This window comes from Sinohyriopsis cumingii, chromosome 7 (genome assembly GCF_028554795.1).
Source record: "Sinohyriopsis cumingii isolate HCF-2022 chromosome 7, ASM2855479v2, whole genome shotgun sequence".
Classification (NCBI taxonomy): domain Eukaryota; kingdom Metazoa; phylum Mollusca; class Bivalvia; order Unionida; family Unionidae; genus Sinohyriopsis; species Sinohyriopsis cumingii.
In genome coordinates, this window is record NC_142967.1 from 93,005,796 (window position 1) to 93,032,339 (window position 26,544).

A 26,544-nucleotide genomic window follows, 5' to 3' on the forward strand; every position below is an offset into this window, starting at 1 on the left:
TTTAAAGCTTTATGAATTTTTCTTATCAAATAATTCTTCTTGTATATTTCAAGATAGACATCATTTCATGGGATATGATATGGGTTAGTCTAGCTATGCATGCTTGTTTTTGCATTTAATTCTTTTTCCAGTGGAAGGGCAGTGGGGGGGGTATAAGGGTTATTGTAAGTGTAATGAATGTCATCCAAGTTAAGAGAATTATTGTGTTCATCATTTACCTAATTCTAATTATCAAGACATCATTGAATCGGAGCCCAGGGGACACATTAGTAATGCTATTGTGCTGAAAATACCGTCATCATCATCATAACTTGGAATTTATCGATAATCCCACCTGATGTTACCTTACTCTTCCTGTCTGTAAAAAAATGAATTCAGATATGCATTTGACATTGGGCCCCTGGGTCTATCCTTTTTTCCCAGCCCCTGGGGCATAATTTGCAAAATATTGACTTGCCCTTACTGTAAATATATAAACACTGAATGTGGAAAGATGACTGCATATATGCAGCTATTATATCAACTACAGTGACCATCCACTCACGTCAGGAATCGGCCAAATAGAGATCCAAAATTTAGATTGTGATTCAAGAATTTAATCATGGTGATTTGGATTTAGAAAGACAATTTTATTTCAGATTTGTCACTCACATCACTGATAATTCATGACATTTTCCACTTCAGGATTATCCAAAATTAAGTCAAAACTACTATGGTCTGTTGGAGTGTTTAGCACAAGATCACATGAACTTTATCAGCAACTTAGAACCTCAAGTCTTTCTCTACATTCTGTCTACAATTTCAGAAGGTCTTACAGCCCTAGGTAAGTAACTTAATCGCTACAAAATGTTTGTTATATTTACCTTGAATGCTTACCCATTGAGCAAATATTTTCATTTTTGTCTCGCTTGCATTGAGCAGATTGCAGACATATATCATTTTCCAGCAGTGACTTTATTAACAGTTGTGATATTCTGTGTTCAGATTTTTTAAAAGTTTTATAATAATAATAAGATGCAGTGGTCCCCCACTTGAACAGCTCCCCTGACCTACTGCCACCCTCTTCTTACGACCACAATCTTTACTCACCCATGACTTTGTGTTCAAAAGTACTCCTCAAGAATGGCACCATTCTAACATGACCGGCAGCCAGCATATTAGTACAAAAATGTAAAATGTTCCCTTCACAAGCAACCACTTTTTATTTCAAATGTGTTTAGAACCAATAATTAATTCATAGTGTATGGTATGTAATCAGATTATATCTACTGTCGATACCTGTCAAGTTTCCGTTACTGAAAGAAGTGTTGGCTTAAGTACATGTAACACTAAGATTAATATTATATCATTGTCAATAAAAGCTGATGTTTACAGGAAATGGGCTCAACAATGTTGTGATAGTTTTGGGATTCACACAGCTGTCATTCTTTTCTTTGATGATTAAAACCAGACGTAATTGTCAAGATCATAACATGGTCAGCATAGGCTAAATACAGATTTTATGGATTAACACACAGAAAAATTGAACTTGAACAAAATGATGCCAGACAAAGACCAAAAATCACGTGACAATACATCTATCGCTTCCTTTACGAAGAAGGCATTTCATCCACTTTACAAAAGTTTCATCTGCATGATTAAATCGCATAGTTAGCAACATCCAAACAAATCATTACCAAACATTGACATGTCATCACATTAAACAGAGACGTATTACTTTAGATGAAAGTCGGTTATTCTGCTCGACAACATCGGGGGGTGGGACTAGCAGAACAATTTTATGTAGGGAACACTAGAATAAAACAATTTTACGCTGAAAAGACTTGAATAAACAATGTCATAACATATAAGGAGGTTATTCAGCAGCAGTGGGAAAATGGAGCAAATGGAAAGAGAATTATATATGTACCAAGATTTAAATGACATTTTTGAATGGTTTTGCAACGTGCATGACAACAGTACCTGCTTGCATGTCATGTTTAGGTCAAGAATAAGAACTATTAATGTATATTCAGTTGAAATAAGTCTATTCTTAACACCAAAAAAACCTTTTAATAATTAATGTTACTGTTAAACGAAGATATTAAATGGAGATATAAAATGCTTTGAAGTATGTACCTTTCTTACTTCATATATTCTATATACTTCTCAAAAAATTTAGTCCCCTTCTGGAAAAGCTGCCCGTCTTATAAGGCCACTTTCCCGGTGCAGTAAGGGTGGCCGTATAAGAGGGGGCCACTGTAATAATAATAATATTAATGATAATGACACTATTCAGATAAAACTTGGCATAAAATTAATGTTTACATAAATTTTATGACTTGATATGCTATTGTTTCAGTCTTTCATGTATTGGCAGAGTTTGTTGACATAGTATCATTCACCAGCATGACATAGCGTTTCACATAAACCTTGTTATATTTTTGGGGGGTTCAGAATGCTGTTCAGTGCCTTTCTTTATTGTGGAGTTATATCCCCTTTCAACTTGTTTTTTTATCTTGTCACTGTGAAGTAGAGAGCTATTCCCCCGCCCTCCCCCCCCCAATCATTGATGTTATCATTGGCATCTATACAGATTAACACATATATGTATATCCTCACTGCATCTCAGTCATTCTTTTTAAGTCCAAGCCGACAGTTTGGAATTTTTTTCTCACAGGATTTATTCCCTGGGAGGGGGCTAACTTTGTAATTCTTGCTTAAGTTTTTACTCTTTGCTCTTGACCACACAGATTTTTATGTCTGCTGTAAGGCAAAGCATGTCATGTTGTGATGTCTGTTTGCCCACCAATCTGTCCAGCCATCTGTTTCATATTTGTTTCAGCATGGTAACTGTTTAGTTCTTACCATATACCATTATCAAACTTTCTAAGTAATTTGTATTTGGGGCAAGGAAGAAGTCTATCGATTTTGTGCTTATGAGGTCAAAGGTGAAGGCCATAGGGACTGAAAGAAGGCAAACTCCTTCCACACAATTGACTTGTTCCTTGACCAAACTTTTAATTGGTTTTCACTGTAACTGAAAGAAAAATGTTTTCTGCACAATAGTTTTAGTTATATATCACAGACCTGATCCAAACTTTGTAGATTTATTGTACTTGGGGTAAGAAGGAAGCTTTGTTGCTTTTGGAGTGAAAAGGTCAGGGTCACTGACTGGCAGGAACAAAAATGGCTTGTGCACAATATTTTAGTTCTATAATCAAGACCTACACTAAATTTTGGGGATGGCTTGCACTTGGAGTAAGGAAGAATCATACTGATTTGATATTCAAAGGTCAAGGTCATTGTGATTGAGAAATAAAAAAGGTTTCTGCACCAAAACAAAGTTTATGACATTGAGAATATTTGGATGTAATGCTCATTTGGTAAGAAAGAAGCCTATTGATTATGGGGTCAGAACTCGCGGTTAATAACTGAAATAAAACAAATGATTTTTGTATAATAGTTGTGGTAGTGTAGTTTTGATTCTTGGGGGAAAAAAGCAAGGGAACAGCTGCATTTAATGACACCATGTGTTGATTTTCTTGGATTTCTGGACAGATTTTTTTAGCTTGTAGAATGTCGGTTCCATCAGGGACTCTTCACTTTATAAAGTGTGCAGGTATGCATACCTTGGTCTTGATACCTTCCGAGTCAGTTATGTCTTTCGAGTGTCTTCAAAGAAGACTCCTAAACATTGGTTGTGTGTATAATGTACCATCCATGGTACTCTTCTGTAATTCATTTTGCACGTCACAGGGTCCAGCATTTTGTGGGTCATCAGTTTATTCTGAACTTAATTTCTATATGATATTTAATGTTAAGAAAGACTGCTGGAGAACACTAACAGCTTTGTACTGGCAATTACGTTCTGGTTCTTTATTTTCTGCCATGATTCAATCCTGTCATGACTGTCATATTTTAATAATTTATGGTAGTGTCTTTAATATATGCTACATATTGATACATTCTTTTAATACCTGTCATGTATTGACATTGAAATTTACTTGAGGACAGATTGGAAGAAGAGAACTGTTGTTGTTGTGGGCTTAGCTCCATTTTCAGCACATGCTAGTCTGTACATGGCAGCTAACATATCTGGTGGAGAAAGAACCCCAGAAAGCCGCAGGAAGAGCCAGTGACCCACAGGATACTACTGGCAGGTTTCTCACATACCCATATTGGCCAAGACCACTTGGTCACCTGGGGCCACTGGAAGAAATAGGAAGCCTTTATATTTAATCCATAATGGCTTTTATGTTTTGAAACTTCAAACAAATTTCCAGTCAAGAATCTTCACCAAAAAAAACTTTAACCTTACCATGAGAAAATATTGAAGCTAGAGTGAAGCTAGATTTTCATTTATGCTGATCTAAAGCATGTTTTTATTGTAATTTTGGAAAATTACTGTTTGTGTGAATTATTAACCTTTGCTAGTAAAAAGCATGTACATCACATTTCAGACACAATGGTTTGTACTGGCTGCTGTTCTACTCTTGACAGCATCGTCACTTATCTGTTTAAACGTCTGACCACAAAGAAGAAGAAACCAAATGTTTCATCTGACAGTGAAGCATTCCTTAGAATCCTGGAGCTTCATCCAGAAATACTACAACAGGTAATCAAATTAAACATTGTAGAACCTTGAGTCTGTAATCTTTAAGTTTTAAATAAATATTATCTTTCTGAAAGTCTTAAACATGTAACCGTAAATTGAATTATCTGATTACATAATCATCATGTCCATTGAGACAGGAGTATTTTGATGCAGACTTGGAAAAAATTGTATGATTATGTACCACTTGAGAAAATCTTGAACAATTAAGGAAATGTGGTTTATATGACAAATTTTGGCCCAGTTTTTAATAGTCTTTCAAGCCCTATTCCAAAATAATTTAACTGTATAAAAACGATCTTTGTAATAGTGTTATTTCCATATGTTATTTTGATTGCTCCGGTGGCCTAGTTGTTAGAGCGTCCACCTCAGATGTAAGTGGTTGTGGTTTTGGTGGTGATGCTGGTTCGGAGGGAGATAGATCCCCGTTTGAGTCATACCAGCTATTATATTTCTGGTCTAATAGTTATGATGGTTTTTTTCTGTGATAATGATATGTAACCCAAAGGTGGGAGATAACCTGTGGTGTCCAGATAACACAAACATGGTATCTTCACTATCACCACTGTCGAATGGTCAAGGAGACACCATGAATGGCCCACCCCTCCCAGTCCACCTAAAGTTCCCTTGGACCCCTTTGTTGCTTGCAGGCCTGTAGGTCCTGGAGCTTTGGATCCTCAACATGAGATAACCTCCATCTCCCTCCGAACCAGCATCACCACCAACAGCAGCACACTAGGTACATATCAAGTCGCACAGAACCAGCACTTAACATACAAACCAGCATCACGGCTAAGAACACCCCTCTAACATATAATTCCATGACTGACATCATGGACAACACCGACAACTCTACAGTGGCCCAACACAGTCAGTCGTGATGGCTATCACATCACAGACTGCACAGTTCAGACATCTCAGCAACAAAGACAGCATCGACAGCTCTACAGCTGCCAGTGTCCAACACAGGCAGCACAAATAGATGGGGTAGACCCCAACAAACATCGTCACAGTTCATAGTCAAATGACGGCTGCCCCCAACACAAAACCAGCTGAAAATATAAATCCGAAAGCAGTGTAATACATGCGATATGGTAATGTATAAAATACAATGACATATGTTAGGCATGCGTGGAGTTAATTATATCATAGTAAACTATTTCAATGGGACTACTGTACACGATTATCACAGTGATCAGGTATGTATGCGAATCTGCATTTGACAGAACCTTACAGAACTTTAACATTCTCTTGCCCTGAATACATCCAACATTTATGTGAATACAATCGTTCGGTCCAGTTACATACTGGTAAACTAGAAAACAGACTATAGCAAATCTAATAACATTGCATTACATAGTTCAGAACTATCCAAAAATACACAATAAATGTTAGAACAAATAAAATAATTTTATCCTATAATATAAATAGAAAAATACAATTCACATAGCTCAACAGCTGGAGATAACTGCACCATAAAGTAGACACTTACTAACAAGACTTCCTATAATGTGAAGTTGCCATATGTACCTGTGCGCTCATAGTATATTGGTATTCCCATTGTAAGCACTATTTGTGCAGCATGGATTAAATCAAGCTCACTACATAGAAATAATGTATGATATAAGTATAAAAACTACCCTCTGGTAATGCTGCACACAGAAACAAAACCTGAGTAGATTTTAATCCAAATACAACATACATAATTTCATTACATTTAAAAATAGACACTATGTTCATGTTGGATAACGAGATAATCTTGGTTCTTTTTCAGTTTAACTAGGGACCACTGTAGTCGTGAGTACAAATTTGTAACTCAAACCCTAACCTCAGAACTTAAAACCTACTTTGAGTCACTTAAACTCCATGAATTTGGCATTTATGTGGGAAAAGAACATTAGTCTTTTAAGAAAATCATGACTCTCGCAGAAGAAGTTACAGAAGATATAAAAGTTTTAAATTGAGGACAAGTTCAGATTTTGTACTCAGTTTCATGACCACAGGGGCCAGATTTGCCACTGAATAACATTGGTACATCAGGGTCTGTGCAGTTTGTTCTACACCTTATTTGGGACTTCAAAATAATCTCTGTTTTAGCTCCACCTAGCATTGTAGCATCCATCATCTCCACCAGATATCCAACCAGAAAGACCCCCATACCAAACACTTCTTCACAAGACAGCTGTAAATGGACTAAGAAAGAAATTTACTGTTCATTTGCATGTATATGTCAGAAATATACCCAACTTCTCATTTCAGTTCTTACCTTCTCAAACAACCAGCAAACCTACCAACCTTCCTAGCTGACATTTATTTCATATATTCAAAACATCTCAGAATGTTCAGTTTCCAAGACAAATGTACTTGGAGCTACAGTTCAAACCATTAAACTGTTATTTATTCCTTTCAGATGCTGCAGACAGTTTTAAACATAATCATGTTTGAGGACTGCAGGAACCAGTGGTCCATGTCCCGTCCATTGTTAGGTTTAATTCTCCTCAATGAGGAGGTAAGGTTTAATTAAATTTATTTTAATATAGGTGAGAAAGTGATCCCATATTTATGGTTACATGTCCTATGTGTTGGTGTTGTTAATTTTATAATTTATATTTATGGTGTATGATAGAAGATTGGGTTTATTGCTTTCAGCAGTGCTTTAAAGACATTATTAGCTATATCATCCGTAAACAGGAAATATGTTCCACTCCCAAGGACACACCAAAGCAGCCAATACAGAATGTCCTGGGCAGGTATTGAACCCACAACCCTTGGATTACAAATCTGATGCTCTACCAGCTGAACTACTGCAGCTAAGAAGATAAATTATGCCATTATTAGTAATTGATGTAGTAACTATGTACTCCAAGCTTTTGTCAACCCGCAACAGTTTCAGTGTATGTTTGAAATTGAATATGTCAGTTACCCTCATCAGAGATACGAGACCCACTTAATGTTCTTAGTTCACCTGGCCAATTTAACAACATCTTGGTATGAAGCCCTTTGAAATTCATGCACATAATTCCAATCCACCATCAAGTATGTGTACACTGACTAAAGATGCAAAAACCTCCAAATGGCTTATTCTCAAAGACTATTCAAAATGCTGAAATTCTTCAGGCATAGATGGTTTTGAATTATCTACAAAGTATGCCAAACCGCTTCAGATATGGCCACCATTTCTAATAGTAGAAAACCTTTAAACAACTTCTTTAAAACCAATATACAGAATTTGATCTAATCTGATAGAAAGCATCCTAGAAGGAAGGTCTTTCAGGTTTGTTTAGATGATTTTGATCTTTATTCAATGCTTGAAAAGAATTGAGTTAATGCTAAGAGGCAGATGCCATCTGTTCACGAATTTTACTTAACGATTGCCACCAGTAGGCATTAGTAGCATTTTAATTGATCAAAGTTTCATTGCATGTTATTACTTGCAGTGTACTGAGAAATTTGTTATCAAGAAATTTTAACAAAATATTTGAGTTGTTAAAAGCTGAAAATTTACTGATGTTACAGATTTCATATGTTTCAGATTACTGGGCACTAATTGCCATTTTTGACCCTAAAGATGAGCAGTATATGAAGGTTTCATTTGCCAGTTCACATCTTTCAAGCAGGGGCCTATGTTTTTGGCATTTTCTGTAAGGAAACAAAATGGAATATGCACCTACCTCCATGTTATTTGTGGGTCTGTGAGTTATCTGGGTGCACTGTGGTGAAGGAGCTGTTTATATGGTGATAAGTTTAATTCTTCATCTGTATAAGAGTCTAAAATTTGAAACAGCTTTTGATTTGTAAAAGTGTGCATTTTCTGAGCCAAAACAGAAAGTGAAATTTGAGGGGGAAAAAAAGTTTCATCCAGGAAAAAAATATGGGAAAAGACTTGAAAATTTTGTTACTGTTAGTGTCTTTTAGGAGTGTGATTGTACTGTCAATTGACATTAAAATATTTTGGTTGCTTTTAATTGTTCATTTTGTAAAAGAGTATGATGTTTCAAACTCAGAGTTTGAATTCCTGTATTTAATTGGAGTTTAATCCCAGGTGTTGACTCTTGTTTTTTATTCGTTATGAACAGTGAAAAAATTTTGTTCTTCAAATAACCATGTCTTTTTAGTACTTCAACAAGCTACGGGAAAGCATCATTTCCAGTCAGTCAGCTGACAAGCAGCAGACCATGGTCCAGTGCTTTGAGAGCCTCATGGATGGCATTGAGAGATCACTTCAAACCAAAAACAGGGACAGGTAAAACATGTTTGTTTGGGCATTGTCCAATAAATTAAAGCTGTTTCAGAATTACAGCAAAACCAAAGCCCATGGTTATTGCTTAATTACTGCTAACAATTCTGTCTTCACCTTTTGGATTGCTCCTAAAATTCTGCCTAGTTACTCCAACTCATCTCAAATTGTAAATGATTGCTGGGGAAAGGTGATCCCATCAGAGAATCTTTAATTTTTCCTCTTTCTTTCATTCTATATCACAATATTGCTAGTCACTTTACAATCAGAAGATTTTGAACAATTATGAATAATTTGAAAATGAAGGTAGTATTTTTAGTCCAACTGGGATGTGTAGGCAAAGTAATGAGTCATTGTGTTATGTTTGTGTTGGACAATTCATCAGTGGTAGTGTATCTCAGGTGATAAGGAGGTACACAAGCTCATCTCTGTGTGTGATGGTTTTGAACCTCGTTTGCAGTGCAACCTTCTAAGGGATTACCCTCCAGGTTTTTCATATTGCTAGAATAATCTGACAGACAGTCTATTTAGGAGATTCAAGATACACCTCTGGTGGCCTAAGTGGCTAGAGCATCTACCTCAAATGTGGGAGGTCTCTAAAAAACCTGTAAAAATGGTACTAACAGTTGCCTCGCTAGGCACTCCTCATTAAGAGGTTAGTGTTAGGACTGGTCAGCCTGGTGTCAGGATAATGTGACTGGGTGGGACATGATGCTACATGCCTGCGGCTTGACGCCCCAGTGCTAGACATCACTATAAACTGCCACACTGCAGACATCATTGCGATATAGCGATATGACTGATACGTTAAAAATCCAAATCACACACACACACACACACTGATACACCTCTTGGAATGGTCTCTTCCCCAGTACTTAATAGAGTCCCTTTTTGGACTGTGGGGGAGACTCCAAGTTCAGGAGCCAGATAAGCTCTTCGCTTGGTAATGAATAATCCAGCAGAGGAGAAAGCTATTTCACTAGACACAGGCCATCAGAGATGGAATGATACTTTTCGGAAGGCGAGGAAACTGTGCCTTTTGTACACGTCACCATTGTATGCAATCTAGTAGAATAATTGACCAGGTGATAAAATGTTTCAGTTCATTCAGAGCTGTTGCTGGAAGACTGATAGGGTTCAGTATATTTTTAGATGAATACTTAAGGGCAGATCATATTATGCTTTGTTTAATTCACATCAAAATACAGAAATATGCACCTCTGTCTCTGCAGAAAACACTGGCTAACAAATACAAGCCTGAAATACATCTGAAGTCCAGCTCATTTGGGTAAATTTAATTTGGATGAATATTGGAAAACGGTCCACAGCCTTAAAACCTAGACACAGGAAAAGAAGTTTGAAATTTAGCAGGCTGAGCATGATTGTTCTGTCAGTGTCATTTATAATGCTGATATAGAGAGTACAGTCGTCTCAAAGTGATTCAAGAGGAATCTGGAGCAGAAAACTATGACAGCCTGCTAAGTGTGATTTACAATAAATGTCATAATGTGGTCACTAGTCATTGATCTTATCAAAGTAACTAAAACTAATTGTGGATTTTTTTTCTTTTTTTTTAAAAACCCAGAACTTTACAGTGAACTTTGATGTATGCAGCTCTTATCTTTTCATTTAGTTAACAATACACTGACTAGTATTCATGTAGCATTTTCCAATAGAATCTAATTTGGGTTCAGAAGTTGTTGTTTTATTACAGTGAAAAGAAGACGTATAAAAAAAATCAGCTTGGTTTCCTTTCAGTTCCCTAAAAGCATGTAAAATTTATACCAGCAAAAAAATCTACTGGTTTGAAGTCACATGTATTAAGTTCATCTTCCCCAATGGAAAATCTCTTCATTAATTCTTATAGAATTATCTTCTGGAAATTGCTGATTATTCCAGCATCAAGTTCAGATGACAGATCATGTGTGCTCCAATAAAAAAATTATGGAGTAAACATAAACCCTGAGCTCTAGTAGTTGGTTTATCACTAAATAACCAAAGTTCCACACCACATAGCAATATCTTGCCACAAAGGTTTGAGACCAGCTTTTGTCAGCTGATCTTTAAGGCCTGTGTCACAACTACTGAGTGACTGAAATATCCGATTTCATAACACACAGCAAATAACATCATTGTTAGTTTAACCATCAGTGATTTGGAGTAAAATGGTGTGAACGAAGCACTGTGTGCACAAAGTCCTGTCTGGAAGTGGACAAAGTTAACGTCTCTGGAAGCTACCTCCATATTTTTTACATTGTGTGCCACCAGTGCACTGACAGGAAACAGCAAACTCCTCAGTGAGAGACTTGAGGTACCCAGCAGTATTTACAGTCATATGGTGATCCTCTGCAAGTCTGGTGGCTACCAGATTGGACATAAGCCCCCAGTCATTACTGACATATTGCTCCGTCAGTATTATGTGTCCCTCTAGCACTACACTTGTGTATAGGTCAGATATCGGGAAAAATAGCTTTCCCATTAGTTGTCGGTGAGTGATTATTTCTGTTGAGTGTAAAGTGACTAGAAATATTTTGATATAGTAGGCTGTGAAGGCAGCTTGTACTCTAGATTATGGACTGTAACAAACCTTTAAAAACTTATGCATTGGTGATACTTGCAGGATGAAGGTCAACTACACACATCAGTACAAGCAGCTGTTGGGTGATAAATTCCAACCAGCTAGCAGATATCTTTGGTCTCTGGAATTGAAGAAGTGTTTTCTGCACAAGCAAAACGTGACAAATTGATTTTTCATTTCAGAGATTCACTTTTTTCTGCCTTTATCTGAATTTTCACAGAACAAGTTCCTCTGTACAATAAATAGCTGTACAAAGAGTACAGGTTGTCTTTTTTAAATGTTAAAGCATAAAAAACACCCTCCAAATTGTGGCCTTTGTATTATTTTTTTTCTGGCCCATCAACCTAAATTGTATCAACACTGGCATTGGTTTCCCGCATATTGAAGCTGGGTGTATGATGATTGAGTTGTATAAACTGTCTCAGTATCCCACTAGATACCACCAATTTCATGATGTACTGCTAAGTTTGAGATTGTTTATGTACAGCATCAAACAGTAAAGGTAATCAGGGTACTTTCAAAATTATCCTTTTTTATTATACCCTAGAATAGCAGAATGGTATGTGTATATCACTGGACTTAATCTGAGGAAGATTTGGTAAATTCCTTCAGTTCATCTGTAAATCAGCTTGTTGTTGAATAAAAGGCCAGTAGTGAGAAATTTTATATACATTTATGGAGCTTACTGTATACGCTTGGTGTTACTGGGCAAGGTGATTTGGTGTATGTGTGTATGATAATAAACAATTGACCGCTATTACACCAGCTGTCAATGGTTATCTGGGCAATTGTTTTAGCCCTTTTTTTTTTTTTTTAGTTCAATTTTCCTACATAATCCAATTTTCACTTGGCTGTATACATAAGTAATGCATGGGGATTACCTGTTTTATCTTTCAGGTTTACTCAGAACTTGTCTCTATTCCGTCGAGATGTTAATGATTCCCTCAAGGCAGCAGGCAGTAACAGCCCCACATCTTCAACATCTTCTCTCGACATGATGAACTTCAATTAGCATCTGTTGTGACCACCTAGTCTTTTCAATCAAAATACTGTGATGTTTTCTTTTGTGTGCTTCAGAGGCAAATCTGGGACATTTACAATAAAGAGATTCAAAGGCATCTACTTTCCACTACTTTTCAAAGAAATGATAAGCGGGGATTCTTCGTTCATCATGTTATACATGGTGTGTGTTCTCATCTTCAGGATTTTGTTTAAGACTGTTGTTCATTTAACATTACTCTGTATAATCATTGCTTGTTGGTTTTTTGTAAACATAAGTAAAAGTGTTTAGTGAAAAAAACATGTCTGGTTTGTGTTAAATTACATCCACACCAAGCTTTGAAACATGTAATAAGATAATGGATAAAATAATGGAAAGTTCTATTTGTCAATATTTGACAGAAAAGTTGTGGGTAGAATATAATTTCAGAAGTTAAAGTAAATTTTGTGCATCTGCTTTGATTACCAAAGGTTTGTATTGTATACTTTCGGAGCTGTAAAATTTTCAAAGGTTTGTCTTTATCACATCCTAGAAATGATATTGCTCAAATTGTATTGTTTAGTAAAAATTGCTGTATGTGATTATCTTGGGATTTACAATGAATGGTTTGGTTTCTAAACTGTTTTTTTTTAGCAATGTTTTTACAACTATAAATACATAATCTTAATCATCATGCAGTATGTTTGACATAAATATAAAAAAGCAGAATTTAATGTCTAATAATTGTAGTTAATTAAGGAAGCCCATAACATTACTACCCTGGTGAATCTTGATGCAAATAATACAAATGACTTGTACATGCAAAATGTATTGCGAAAAACTTAAATTTAAAATGTCAGTTATTTGAAATTTTGGTTCTGGTAATAATGTGGCCCGATTTTTGTCAGTTATATAATGGCTAAAATACTTTTAGAATAGCTGGTAAATAGTTTACACTTATTACCAAATATGACGAGTCAGCATTCTAAATGTGGCAAATCAAGCCCCCATCATTCCTGGCAGAAAGTATGTAAATTGTAGCTTTGGCATACTGTATCTCAAACAGGAGTGTATGTATCTCAACAGGTCGTTTGAAGCTTTTGGTAAATTATGTCTTTTTCAGTTAAGGTATTTCTAGGTCCTGATTCTAAGAACAAAAATTCAATTCCTTTTCTGAATTCAACAAAAAGTTCAGTAATATTTGGAAGCATTTTTTTTTCATGCTTTCTGGTTGTCAAATGGCTGTAGATTTTATTTTAAATTTTAATGAAAATTGGAAATAGATTAGGATAATACCTAGGAAGTTCCGGAAATCTGATAGCTGAATGTAGTTCTGACCCATGACTAGGATTCCGCTTAAACCTTTGAAGCCGATTCCAACTGCAAACAGCATAGACTCAGATCTGCTGTAGCATACTGTGCCAGCTGATCTGGTTCTGTCCAGTTTGTTATGAGCAATCAGCAGATCAAACAAAATGGCCTTGATCTTCTGTTGCATTATACGATGTTGGATCAGAATGCGTGTTATTTTGACTAGTTTGACTTGGCTTATGCGCAAGTTTATATGGTGATTATGCTAAAAGGTAGGTAGGTTTTGGTGGCAGAAGTGTGTTTTGGCTCTCACTCTTTACAGGATGCTCTTTTTGTTTAAATGGCAAATTGGTGCCAAATAATCACATTTCATTTCCATTTTCATGATGTTGCTTTTATAGCATTTATGGAATTGGATGCATTTTCATTTCTTTGGAAGAGGAATATAAGATTATATAGGTCACATTTTGATAAAATGGAACATGCATTAGTTTCCTGTACGTTTCTAAATTTTCATAAGTATTATTTTCATTGAGAAAAGGGACCATTGCTTTTATTTACAGAAAATTTGCACATGAATATGTACATTTACAAGTAACATTTAATCCGAAGTGTTGTATACGGTAATTCCTGACTATAACATACTTTATTATGATGATGTTTTTTTATATATAACATAACAATCATCTTGCAGATTTGAATATATTGGAATGTGGAAAGAAAACTCTATGCCCTTCGTCTGTATCTGAAACAGTTCATTATTTATTGTGAGAAATTACAGAATGACCAGTCAGACTTCTTGATACAGTATTTGCCTCATGAAGTATTTTTTGGAAAACTGTAGCAAACAGTATAAATTTGTCTAGACATGGACAAATAATGTTTTATAGTCCTAGTTATTGGGAATAAAAAAAAACACCGAAAATTCTGTGCATCTAGTCTTGCATTTACTGTATGCTTCTTCAGGCACAAACTGTTTTGATAGAAATGGATGACGTCTTTATGTTTTAAATAACATTTATGTCCTTGATGTAATGTCATAAATGATATGCATCATCATAAAATTTTATATATATGACAGGATCAAAAAGATACACAAGTTTCTAATGAAAACTGTCAGTAAAATAATAAAATAAAGACAAACAGTCATACATACAATTATATATACAAAGGATATACAACATATCAATTTTTTGTATAATTTTTTTATTTTTATATAGTGCCTTGGTATTAGAGAAGAAATGAATGAATAATTGCTTTTATATTTATTTATATATATATATATATATATATATATATATATATATATATATATATATATATATATACAGTTCTCTAATATTTCAATACATTTTAATACAAATAATCACTCTCTACTCGATTTTTCTTTCATGCCAAAAGATATTGTGCATGAAGACATGAAAAGACTGATAAAGTTGTTGGATTCATAAATTAGATACTTTGTATCCTAATGGCCTTAATACCAAGGCACTAGATAAAATTGGATAAAATTTCGATTAAAAAAAATTGAAATATTATATATCCTTTATAAAAAAATTAATTATACTTATGACTGTTTGTCTCTGTGTTATTATTTTACAGTCCTTGTTATTGTAATATTTGGCATATTGTTTTAACAGAAGGTTGGGGTATTTCTAAAATATTGTTAGTACTTGAGTTTCAGAAGCATAATATTTTTGCAAGTTTAGTGGAACCAGAAGGGTTTGGGTTCAGATCCTTCCATTGAATCAACCTATGTCAACTACCATTGTGTGTCCATGGACATGTCATTTTACTCCATTTGGTGCCATATAATCTCTTGTGTTTTTGTGCTGTAAAAACTTTACCAACACAATCACTTATCAGAACCCTTCATGTGACATGGCACTGGGTCAGGTAATTGGGAGTTTGGAAAGGTTATAACATGTTTTGCTCAGAACCCAGGGTTTAATTCAAATGCAAGTTCAGGCTACCGTATGCTGATTTCAGGTAGCCCATTGAGCAGGCTACCTTATGTTGAGCTGGTTGCTCAAAGAGCAGGCTACCATATATTGAATTCAGCTAGCCCAGAGAGCAGTTATGTTACAAGATGTTCAGGTTGTTTTAAAACAACTAAGAGTATTTCATCAAGTTGAATTATTGTTTATAACTTAGAAGGAGAAAGGAAAGTCTGAGAGCTAAATATTTTATATTTGACTGCCTTGTTGGACCTTCTTATGATGTTGATTGGTCCTGAATGAAAACTATGCCAATCTGGCATCCAATATGGCCCCCATGAGACCCATCTTGAAAATCATTTTGTCACATATCCACCAGAATTGATGGGGAGCATCTGGCTCACTGGTTAGACTACCAAACTCGCAACCAAATGGGTGTGGGTTCAAATCCTGCCATTGGATCGGCCTGTTTCAGCTACTGTGGTGTGTTTCGGGCAAATTTTAGCCCATTTGTCTTGGCACTCAATAACTGCTTATCCTGTGAAGCACGAAACCCAAACCAGATGGTGGTCAAATTGACAAGGAGTTTTCACTAACAGAGTTATTAATATATTTAGTTGGTTCTAGACAAAAATGATACACCATATAATTCTAGTATGAATGCTGCAGTGAACATATTGAGAACAGACCTGCCAACCCTTACAATGTTTTTTTACTGTAAATCTTACTGAAATCACCCTTAAATTACAAACTTGCAGAATAGTTAATGCAATCATTAGAGTAATATTGGGAAATGTGCTTGTCCATATTTATCTGGGTATGGATTTCATATTAGATTCAATGAAGTTGGTAAGGGAACCAGTCTGACTTTTACACTAGAAGCTCATACTCTTCAAACTGACCTTATTTTTCATGCAAAACATTTGCATGATCAAGAAGGTGTTTACAGTGTTGACTAGAAATGGCATTAGACAATCAAAAATACTTTAAAGACAAAAGGGATATAATAAGCCTCTTCAGGAGATTAAACAGTTTGCAGAGTAGTTCAAAAAGGAGTATTGAGATTGTTGGTGGAAAAAACCATGAAGAGGAAGTCTTTGTCGGTCATAATGTCATGTTGATTTGAGTATCTCTTATGGTAGGAGAGACGATTGCTGCTGTCATTTGAAATTGTAGAAGAAAAAAGCCCCAAAACAGACCTAAAGATTATGTTGAGAAACTCAGCAAAAAGCCTGTGAGCTCTGTGGGGTTTGTTGCTGCAGTTTCTGAACTGTGCTGCATTAGTCTCATATCACACTTCTGAAATTTTTAAATGCGTGTTTCCAGATTGACAATTGCAGTTCATGAGATTTCATTACTCATTACAAAAAGGTGGTCTACTTATGGGAGAAGTTTCACTGTCGTACTACTGAGTGCTTGCTATGGTTGACAGGTCTGTGAAAATCTTGTCATTAATTCTTTTGAATGGATGTTTTTATTTTAAATTGATTTTCAGTGTCTTTGGAAGGTTTGTAGTTGTTCCTAATTTGGTGCCAATCTTTTAGCATGGCTGCCACAGCAGCTAATTTAAAAATCTTATCACTCAGGAATTTCAGCGATGGTTTTGACACTCTGCATTTGAAAAGTAGAAGCAGTCTTATCCAGAATTCCAGGAAATTCTTTTCAGATAGCATTAGCTTTTTGAAGTACTCTTGTTGATGCTTGTAATGTCTATATAATTTTGTATATATCTGAAATGTTTAGGAGGCTTCATTTTTGTTATGATAAATAAAAACATTTGATAATGGAGCTTTACTATGTCAAGATCATTCTTGACACTTGGCAGTTTGTGAGTTCTCATTTTCATATTTGAAATAAGTGTTTTGTTAGTGCTGAAATGCATAAGAAAAGAGAGAATTTCAGTATGTGTCAGTTAATGTGTGATTGTGTTTGGTTATCAGTACATTTTCATTTAATTAACGTTATACAGTGTGGTTTGAAAAGTATCATTGTCAAATAATTGTGGTGTAGGTGAGAGTTACAAATGCCTATAGATATATATAGAATACAAATCATATGGCGAATAAGTCCTTTCAAGTGCACTGGATCCAGCAAGGGATCACGTTTGTCAGGGATTGATTAAGATAAATGCAATAAACTGACTACAAACAGTGCAAAACTAGTATCTAACTGCCTGAGTGCTTTCGAGTCTTTTTCAGAGGCAAACACAAGACATAGACAAGACAAATAAAACAAAACCATTGTGTTTGCAAAACTTTACATGTCTGTTGCTTGTTTTGCAAACACAATAGTTTTTTTTTTGTATTTGTTTGTCATGTCTATGTTTTGTATTTGCCTTTGGGAAACAAAAGTGCTCATGCTAGTTAGATACTAGTTTTGCACTGTTCGTAGTCAATTTATTGCATTTATATATATATATATATACATACACTTGTTGGATAGCTGATTAAATGATGATACATAGTGCTCAAAAGAATGTGTTCAAGACTTTGCAGAACTGGTTTTAATGCTCAGAGTTCTAGACTTTGTTTATCACTCATGAATTGTAGTGTAGAACTTTGCAGTATATCCATCAGGAAGTAACTTGTGCAGATTGAAAATTGTACACTTTTGCCAACATAGATTGTACTGTTTGTCATCTTTAGCTTTACTGGTTGTAGACCATAAATGTTAATGTGATGGCCTGAAATTTGTTATTGCCTCAACTACTGGATGGATTGTCACCATACATTAGAGACATATATTCCAAAGTCTAGTTGGTTCTGAATGAAAACAGTGCTCCTCAGACATTTATGATGACCTATTCAGTCTACATTTTGGAATCTTGGTGTCTAGTTGGTCCTAAATGGATATGTTGTTGATCTGGCATACATTAAACTGCATCGTTGGCCATTTTAGATATCTTGTTATCTTTACTCCTAGATGGATAGCCATATTAATAATAGGTTTTCTTAAGAGCCTTTTATGATATTGAATTGGTCCTAAATGAAATTGGTTCTAATCCGACTTTCAGTATGGTTACTATATAGTTTCAACACTCAGCAGTTAAAAAGAAGAAATTTTATGACTTTTCTAGCAAGGATTGCAGTGTATTATCTATTTTGACCTTGTGTGGAATAGTTGAAAGCCACATTCCTCTACAGGAATGAACAGTGTTTTCTACTGTAGAACACCAATGGAGGAAATCTGTTCCATTGCGTAACTGCAGGCTATCTTCACACATCCTTTGCAGCATTTGTAGTTCAGATTTCCATCAGCTTGAGCATTCTTTCGCTATTGAATAAATATTAAATTGCAAGGCAGTTGAATCGGGATATTTCTGCACTGATTGGACTGATGTAGTTGGGTTTTAGGTATATAAAAAAGCCATTGTTGTTTTTATAAGTCCTCATTTTGTTATTATTAATCATTGGAAAATCATGATTGACTGCCATAATTTTATGACTATTCATATTACCTTAGTATCAACATTAGACTGTTATTTTTACAGATTTATATATGCACCTTTGTCTAAGCTGTTTCCAGTACTGTTTGGATTTGACTATTACTGTGATGAGATCTCAACACTCGACAGCTGTTAATTGAATGTTGATAAAGCTTCCACTTAATTTTTCCATGTAAATCAAACTTTTTTGTGCTTAGTGTTAAAGAAAGAACTTTGGCCTTGAGTGTTTTGCTGTTTCAGAGCTGCATCAGTATTCACTGTATGCCATAATGACTTTGACCCTGAATCAAGGAATGTGAGAGAAATAATCCTTCATTATGCATCAGTGTTGAATATAAAATTCTGCCATAATGGTCAGGCACTGGTCAGATCTTTGAGCCTGATGCAGAAATTCTGACCGTTGAGTGGAATTTTTCTGTACTACACCAATGCATGTGAAGAATTCTATTAATGCTCACAATTGTTTGCTGTATTCCCCTGCAGCTTTTGTATAAAAAGATGACACATCTTCATTTTGTATGTAACCCGCAAATAATATGATAATGACAATCAGAGTCAAGACATGGTTTTTCACTGATCATTTGTGTAGTTCATCCATTAAAACTCATGAAGATTTATTTGTCCATAGGTTATAAAGAACAGTTCTAAGACATAAATGATACATGTTTTTATCATTAAATGCATATGGTTCAGCCAGGTTTCAACACATGAGCAACTTTTGATGACTTCATTCTTTACCTTTTGGGTTTTTGTCTTGCCTCTGAATGGCAGAGTCAAGGTCTAGTGAACCTATGGCATGGCTCTGGCACCATCATGTGTAGTGCATGATGCATTGATGAGCAATTACTATTTTAAAGTTCTTCTAAAAGAAGTAGCTGAAAAACTTTTGGCCAAATTTGGTAAAGAATGTCCTGGCATCAGTTTTAAAAAAAGTATGTTGATGCACTAATATGGCCACCATTACAAAAAAAATAACCCCTTTAAATTGATTTTTGTATGTAACCCACAAATAATATGATAATGACAATCAGAGTCAAGACATGGTTTTTCACTGATCATTTGTGTAGTTCATCCATTAAAACTCATGAAGATTTATTTGTCCGTAGGTTATAAAGAACAGTTCTAAGACTTAAATGATACATGTTTTTATCTTTAAATGCACATGGTTCAGCCAGGTTTCAACACATGAGCAACTTTTGATGACTTCATTCTTAACATTTTTGGTTTTTGTCTTGCCTCTGAATGGCAGAGTCAAGGTCTAGTGAATCTATGGCATGGCTCTGGCACCATCATGTGTAGTGCATGATGCATTGATGAGCAATTACTATTTTAAAGTTCTTCTAAAAGAAGTAGCTGAAAAACTTTTGGCCAAATTTGGTAAAGAATGTCCTGGCATCAGTTTTAAAAAAAGTATGTTGATGCACTAATATGGCCACCATTACAAAAAAAATAACCCCTTTAAATTGATTTTTGTATGTAACCCACAAATAATATGATAATGACAATCAGAGTCAAGACATGGTTTTTCACTGATCATTTGTGTAGTTCATCCATTAAAACTCATGAAGATTTATTTGTCCGTAGGTTATAAAGAACAGTTCTAAGACATAAATGATACATGTTTTTATCTTTAAATGCACATGGTTCAGCCAGGTTTCAACACATGAGCAACTTTTGATGACTTCATTCTTAACATTTTTGGTTTTTGTCTTGCCTCTGAATGGCAGAGTCAAGGTCTAGTGAATCTATGGCATGGCTCTGGCACCATCATGTGTAGTGCATGATGCATTGATGAGCAATTACTATTTTAAAGTTCTTCTAAAAGAAGTAGCTGAAAAACTTTTGACCAAATTTGGTAAAGAATGTCCTGGCATCAGTTTTTTAAAAAAATATGTTGATGCACTAATATGGCCACCATTACAAAAAAATAACCCCTTTAAATTGATTTTTAAAAATCTGCTGAACACAATTTAGACAGACTCAACAGAAAGCATCCTGCCAGTAAAACTTGCAGGATTATAAACAAAATTGTGCCAATCCACTTTCAAGTATGGCAGCTGTTAATAAAAGAAAAACCTTTATGCAATAACTCCAGAACTGTTGATTATAAATTGGCCAAACTTGACAGACAGCATCCTGGTATGAAGGCAATGCAAGTTTGAGTAAATGAGACGAATCTGGAACCTTCACTAAAAATATAAACATCCTTAAATGACATCTCCAAAACTGCTAAATTGAATGTGACCATACTTGACAGATAGTATCCATTATGAAAACATTGCAGACTTGTACAAATCATGCCATTTGATCAATTATAGCCACTGTTAGTATCTGGTATGAAAACATTGCAGACTTGTACAAATCATGCCATTTGATCAATTATAGCCACTGTTAGTATCCGGTATGAAAACATTGCAGACTTGTACAGATCTTGCCATTTGATCAATTATAGCCACTGTTGCCAAAAAATAGGTATATATTGAAAATACTTATAAAAAACAATTGGCAGAATATAATGGAAAGTATTCTGGCATAGTGGATTTTTACGTTTGTACAGATGATGCTCAACTGCCATCAGATACGTCAATGGTTACTAAAAATAAACATGTACTTATTAAAGCAAGGGAAGTAACTTATGATGGTTATTTGGAACCAACACAGTTTTGGGGTTATGCAGAGTTTTACTCTTTTGCATCAAATCAGAACTTTTGAAATAATTTTAAGATACAGGATTCATCAATTGTAATAAAATAAGTCATATAAATTAGATAAATAACGCACCTTGTGACTTCAATTCAGTAATTGATGATTTAAAACTGCAGAATACGAATAAGTTGTGTAATACTCTAAGAGGATGAAATACATCATGGATAAGATTAACTTTGAAAACAGTGGAGTGATTGCCAGCTTTGAAATTTATTTTCTGTACTGCAGCCTTTTGCCAACAAAAAATCTGTCTTTAATATCCAAGTCATCCTGGGACGGTCATATTGTTATCACCACACATCCTGATTGGATGGTTGTATCAACATGGATTTTTTCTGTACAACAATGTATGATGTCTAAGTGGTCCTAATGTTGCCAAACAGACATTCACATCTCAGCAGTTTTGCCAAATCTATGAAGTTTCACAGTTTAAATATGTCAGTTAAACCAGTGAGTTCTTTTGTTAAAAGCTGCACATCATGTATCAGTTGTATTATTACCAAATGGTCCCCTTATGAGACTACCACTCCTGTACTGTAAGCTGGCCTTGTAAAAGAGGGGTTCTCATTGGGGGGGGGGGGCAGAATGAAACTATGCTATTTTTGTGTTGGGTAAGGCGGTCACTGACAAGGAGTGGCCTATTTTACTAGGGCCTTTCAAGAGGGAGTCTGCCTTACATACGCCTTCATTTCATACTTTCATATGCTTAGGTACGTTAGCAGAAAGCTATGATATCAAAATCCTTCATGGGGGTCAGACAAAGTATTGTGTGGAATACTGATCACAGGTGTTTGGCAACACATTTACTAATTGATAACTACTACAGTTATCACAAAGATCATGTTGTTTCTTGATAAATTCTCCTTCACTATTTCATTAGCTAGAAAATTTTAATTAGAGTTTGATTGGATTCATTACAAGTTGCATAAAGTATCTTCAGTGACAGAAATTTGTTGCAGTAGAATATCAGACACTGTAAATAGCCTGTATATAAAAAGCTACAATCAAAAAAAGTAGCAAACATGCATTTTGAACAAATATTTGCTTTGGTAGATTGTTCGCGGTGTAATGAAATGGAATGGTTTGTCACTATTTTTGTACTGTTAAGTTGATATGTGGATGTATAGATTGTGCTATTAAATGCTACTGGTACATTACCTTTGTATTGATAGGAAAATTTATTATTGAGGTGAAAGTGCTATTATTTTGAATGTGAGGTAACTGGTGGAAATAAAACCTTGGACGTTTGGGAATAGACTTGTTTATTGCATGAATGCTACAATATGTCCAGGCACTTAAACTGTGTAAAAGGAGAGTAAAACCCAACAAGCAATAAATTTTCCGAAATATAAATTTATTTCCGTAAAATATATAATCAAACAAAGGGAAAAAATTAAAGGTAACTTACTGTTTACATTCCTTGAATATATTCCTTAATTTCGCAGTAATCGGAAATGATCCAAAGGTATTCTGAACGAAGGTTCAAACGTGCTTATGTGCTAGCACCAATGAAGAAAGGGTTCTATTATCCGGAAGGTTTTACTTCAAGGTAAATTCCATTTAAGTAGAGTGTTGTTAAAGTCCTTGATTGTTTCATAGAATCCAGTTGAATTATTTAAATATCCATGTCCTTGCTTTATTTAACAATAGATGAGCCAAGTACTCTGTTTAGAAAAAAGTGGTTTTTCACTTTATGCAATTTCAGCGAACAGATTATAAATAATTGCAATTTCCTCTCCAACTCTTACAAGGCAGAATATAACTTGAAGAATGAGACTCGGCTTACATAAGTCTGCCACTATGTACGCAATGAATCAACAAATCTGAGTCACAAGAAGATTTCAGGTATTTAAATTTTTGTATCATGAAATATGTTAAGTCATGGTCTGACCTTTAATTATTGAGCCAATCAAAAGCTTGGGCACTCATGATATATCTAGAGTACAGATGATCTGGGATCACGTTTTTGTGACCTACATTCAAACTGATGTATGACATACTTTGACCAAAATAGTTGTTGACTTGACTTTGACAATCACCCATTATTTATGAATGGAAATTTCACAACATATTGTACATATACGTTTACTATAGTATAAGCCAGCCACTGAATTAAAGAATTATAATATAAATGTTATAAACCCAAATGACTTGGATAAAACTATATTATAAATTAATATATGATGCAGATATCCGTAACATACTTGAACAGATAAGAGTTGTGATAGTGCTTATTCCTTAAATATAATGGAAATGAAAACCTTATATTTTTGCTTGTAAGTATTTCATTTCATCCACAACCTGTGACGAGTTGTTGGTTTCGTATGATAATAAGTAGTTGCTTCTGAAACGGCAGGGAAATCCAAATCCAACAAATCACCTGACAACAGGAACCACCCTCTTGCCCTCAAGGATCAATAAAACACAGGTGGATCATAAACTAAAACAAGAAATCAAGGTTAACAATATTACTACCAAACCAACCAAATCCGACATCGACCTTCGTTCGGGACGTTCAAATCCAAATATAAACAGAAAATGCAGACCCACCACTACCAAGCAGTGCAAGTAATAAGGGCGAAGGCAATACAGGTAACTCAAGTGCGTCCCCAGGTGAGGAATTCTCACATGACACCATTATTCACTACTTAAGGGACCTCATTATGGTAATCACAGACATCTCTCTCAATTATCACTTACCTTGTATCCCATTCTTCAGGTTATTATCTGACCTATTGGAAAAACACCTCCCAACCAAACGCTAATTTGACCTTATAATTCACTAACCTCCCAACCAAACGCTAATTTGACCTTATAATTCACTAACATAATTTTAACAACAGGAATGGATAAAACTAGGAAAAGAATATAATCTGGCAATGGAATAGCCGGGGATTAAATATTAATAAACCAGAATTAATGGTCAAACTTCAACAATCTGAAGTTAAACCTGATTTGATAATTATTCAAGAAACACTTATTACCAAAGAACTAAATATATAAAAAAAATCTCTGGTTATTCAGCCAACAATTTCACTATGAGAAACAATGAGCAGAGAGGGGTTGGTTTAGCCATCTTTGTCAGTGACATACTCCCAAATAGATCATTCCAACAGCACCCTGTAGTCAAAACTGACCCCAACAATCCCACACCCCTTGAGTATCAATTGATACTCATTCACAGTGGGCAATTTTTATTCAAAATTTTTAATATCTATGACCCGGGTAACCCTCATGCCGTCTCCCCTCTTAACTATACCCAACTCATCAGCACAACAAATGAATACATGATATGCGGCGACATCAACGCACATAGCAAAAGATGGGGAGGAAAGCACAAAACAAGAGAGGCAGATTAATCGAAGAATGGATCATCAACAACAATCTTGTCATACTAAATGATGGTACTAAAACCAGAATTTCACCAGAGGATGGATCACTATCAGCAATTGATTTAACAATTTTCACACCCAGATTAGCAGCTACCATTTCTCCATTATTATTATTATTAACTTCCCCAATCCAGTTGCCACTTCCTCTAAAGTTTCCAAGTGGAGACTGGACAAAGCCAACTTACATTCATTCAATTCCTTGCTCGCTGGAATAGCCAACCTGCGGGAAGACGACATTGACAAATACAATTTAAAAAAATCCCCAATGCAGCCGCCACTCAAAGTATTCCCACTGCTGGAACAAATAACACCGCAAATGCAAAACAACCGATCCCATGGTGGAACGACGACTGTAAAAATATAAAATATAATCAAGGGAGAAAAAAAGAAGGCCCTCAACAAATTCCCCACAAATGGAAACAGGCTATAGTTATCCCGATTTCTAAAGCTGACAAGGACTCCCACATATAACCTCCTACAAACTGATCTCCATTACCGATACCATATGCAAGGTGATGGAGACAATGATAAACAACAGACTCGAACATCACCTTGAAAGCAACAATCTTCTCTCACAAAACCAAAGTGGCTTCCGCAATAAAAGATCCACCTTATATCAATTAATAAGGCTCGAGTCTTGTATCAAACTAACTTTTAATGCGAAAAGAAAATGCGATAGACACCTCATAGCTATTTTCCTAGACGTTGAGAAAGCCTTCGATTTAGTTTGTACTGATGGACTCATTGCCAAATTGAACCACTATGGAATCAATGGCAACATGCACAAATGGATTAAAACCTTTTTAAAAGACAGACACATCAGAACCAGAATAGAGGCACACTATTCAGAAAAATATGTGCTAGAGAATGGCACCCCACAAGGAAGTGTCCTGAGTCCGACCCTATTTAACATCATGATACATGATATAGAACACTCTGTTGACCTCAGTAAAATTGACCTGTCACAATTTCCTGACGACAGCGGCTTATGGAAAGCGGGCAACCCACGCAGCTAACAACTTATTAACATAACTACAAGCCAATTTAACTGATATCGGCAAATGGGCCGACAATGGGGGTTCAAATTATCAAAAGGAAAACAACGGGAATTCTGATCTCCCCCATAAACGATACAACATAGAGCCACCAACCCAATATATCCAAAGCGAACCAATCAAATTTGAAAGAGTTGCAAAAAAATTTAGGTATGTACTACGACCAACATCTCACATGGAATCATCACATCACCGAATTAATACGAAAATGTAGCGGATACCTTAATCTACTGATAAACATCAAATGTTTACAATGGGGTGCAGACCAAGATACACTGGTAACACCTTACAGGGCCTTAATCAGACTGGA

At 35.3% G+C, this 26,544-nt stretch overlaps 1 protein-coding gene across 2 annotated transcripts in view; it reads left to right on the plus strand.

Moving 5' to 3' along the window:
* Positions 1-26,544, plus strand: part of LOC149795721 (exportin-7-like) — a 176,148-nt gene that overhangs the window by 89,345 nt on the left and 60,259 nt on the right. The window contains exons 26-30 of one of the 2 annotated variants that reach the window (XM_089965623.1): positions 685-823; positions 4,443-4,597; positions 7,005-7,103; positions 8,710-8,837; positions 12,307-23,040. In XM_089965623.1, coding sequence (XP_089821749.1) covers positions 685-823; positions 4,443-4,597; positions 7,005-7,103; positions 8,710-8,837; positions 12,307-12,421 — 636 coding nt within the window. In that variant the 3' untranslated portion in view covers positions 12,422-23,040. Of the gene's footprint in view, positions 1-684; positions 824-4,442; positions 4,598-7,004; positions 7,104-8,709; positions 8,838-12,306; positions 23,041-26,544 lie in introns of those variants that run through there. The other variant, XM_089965624.1, reaches the window with a different exon arrangement.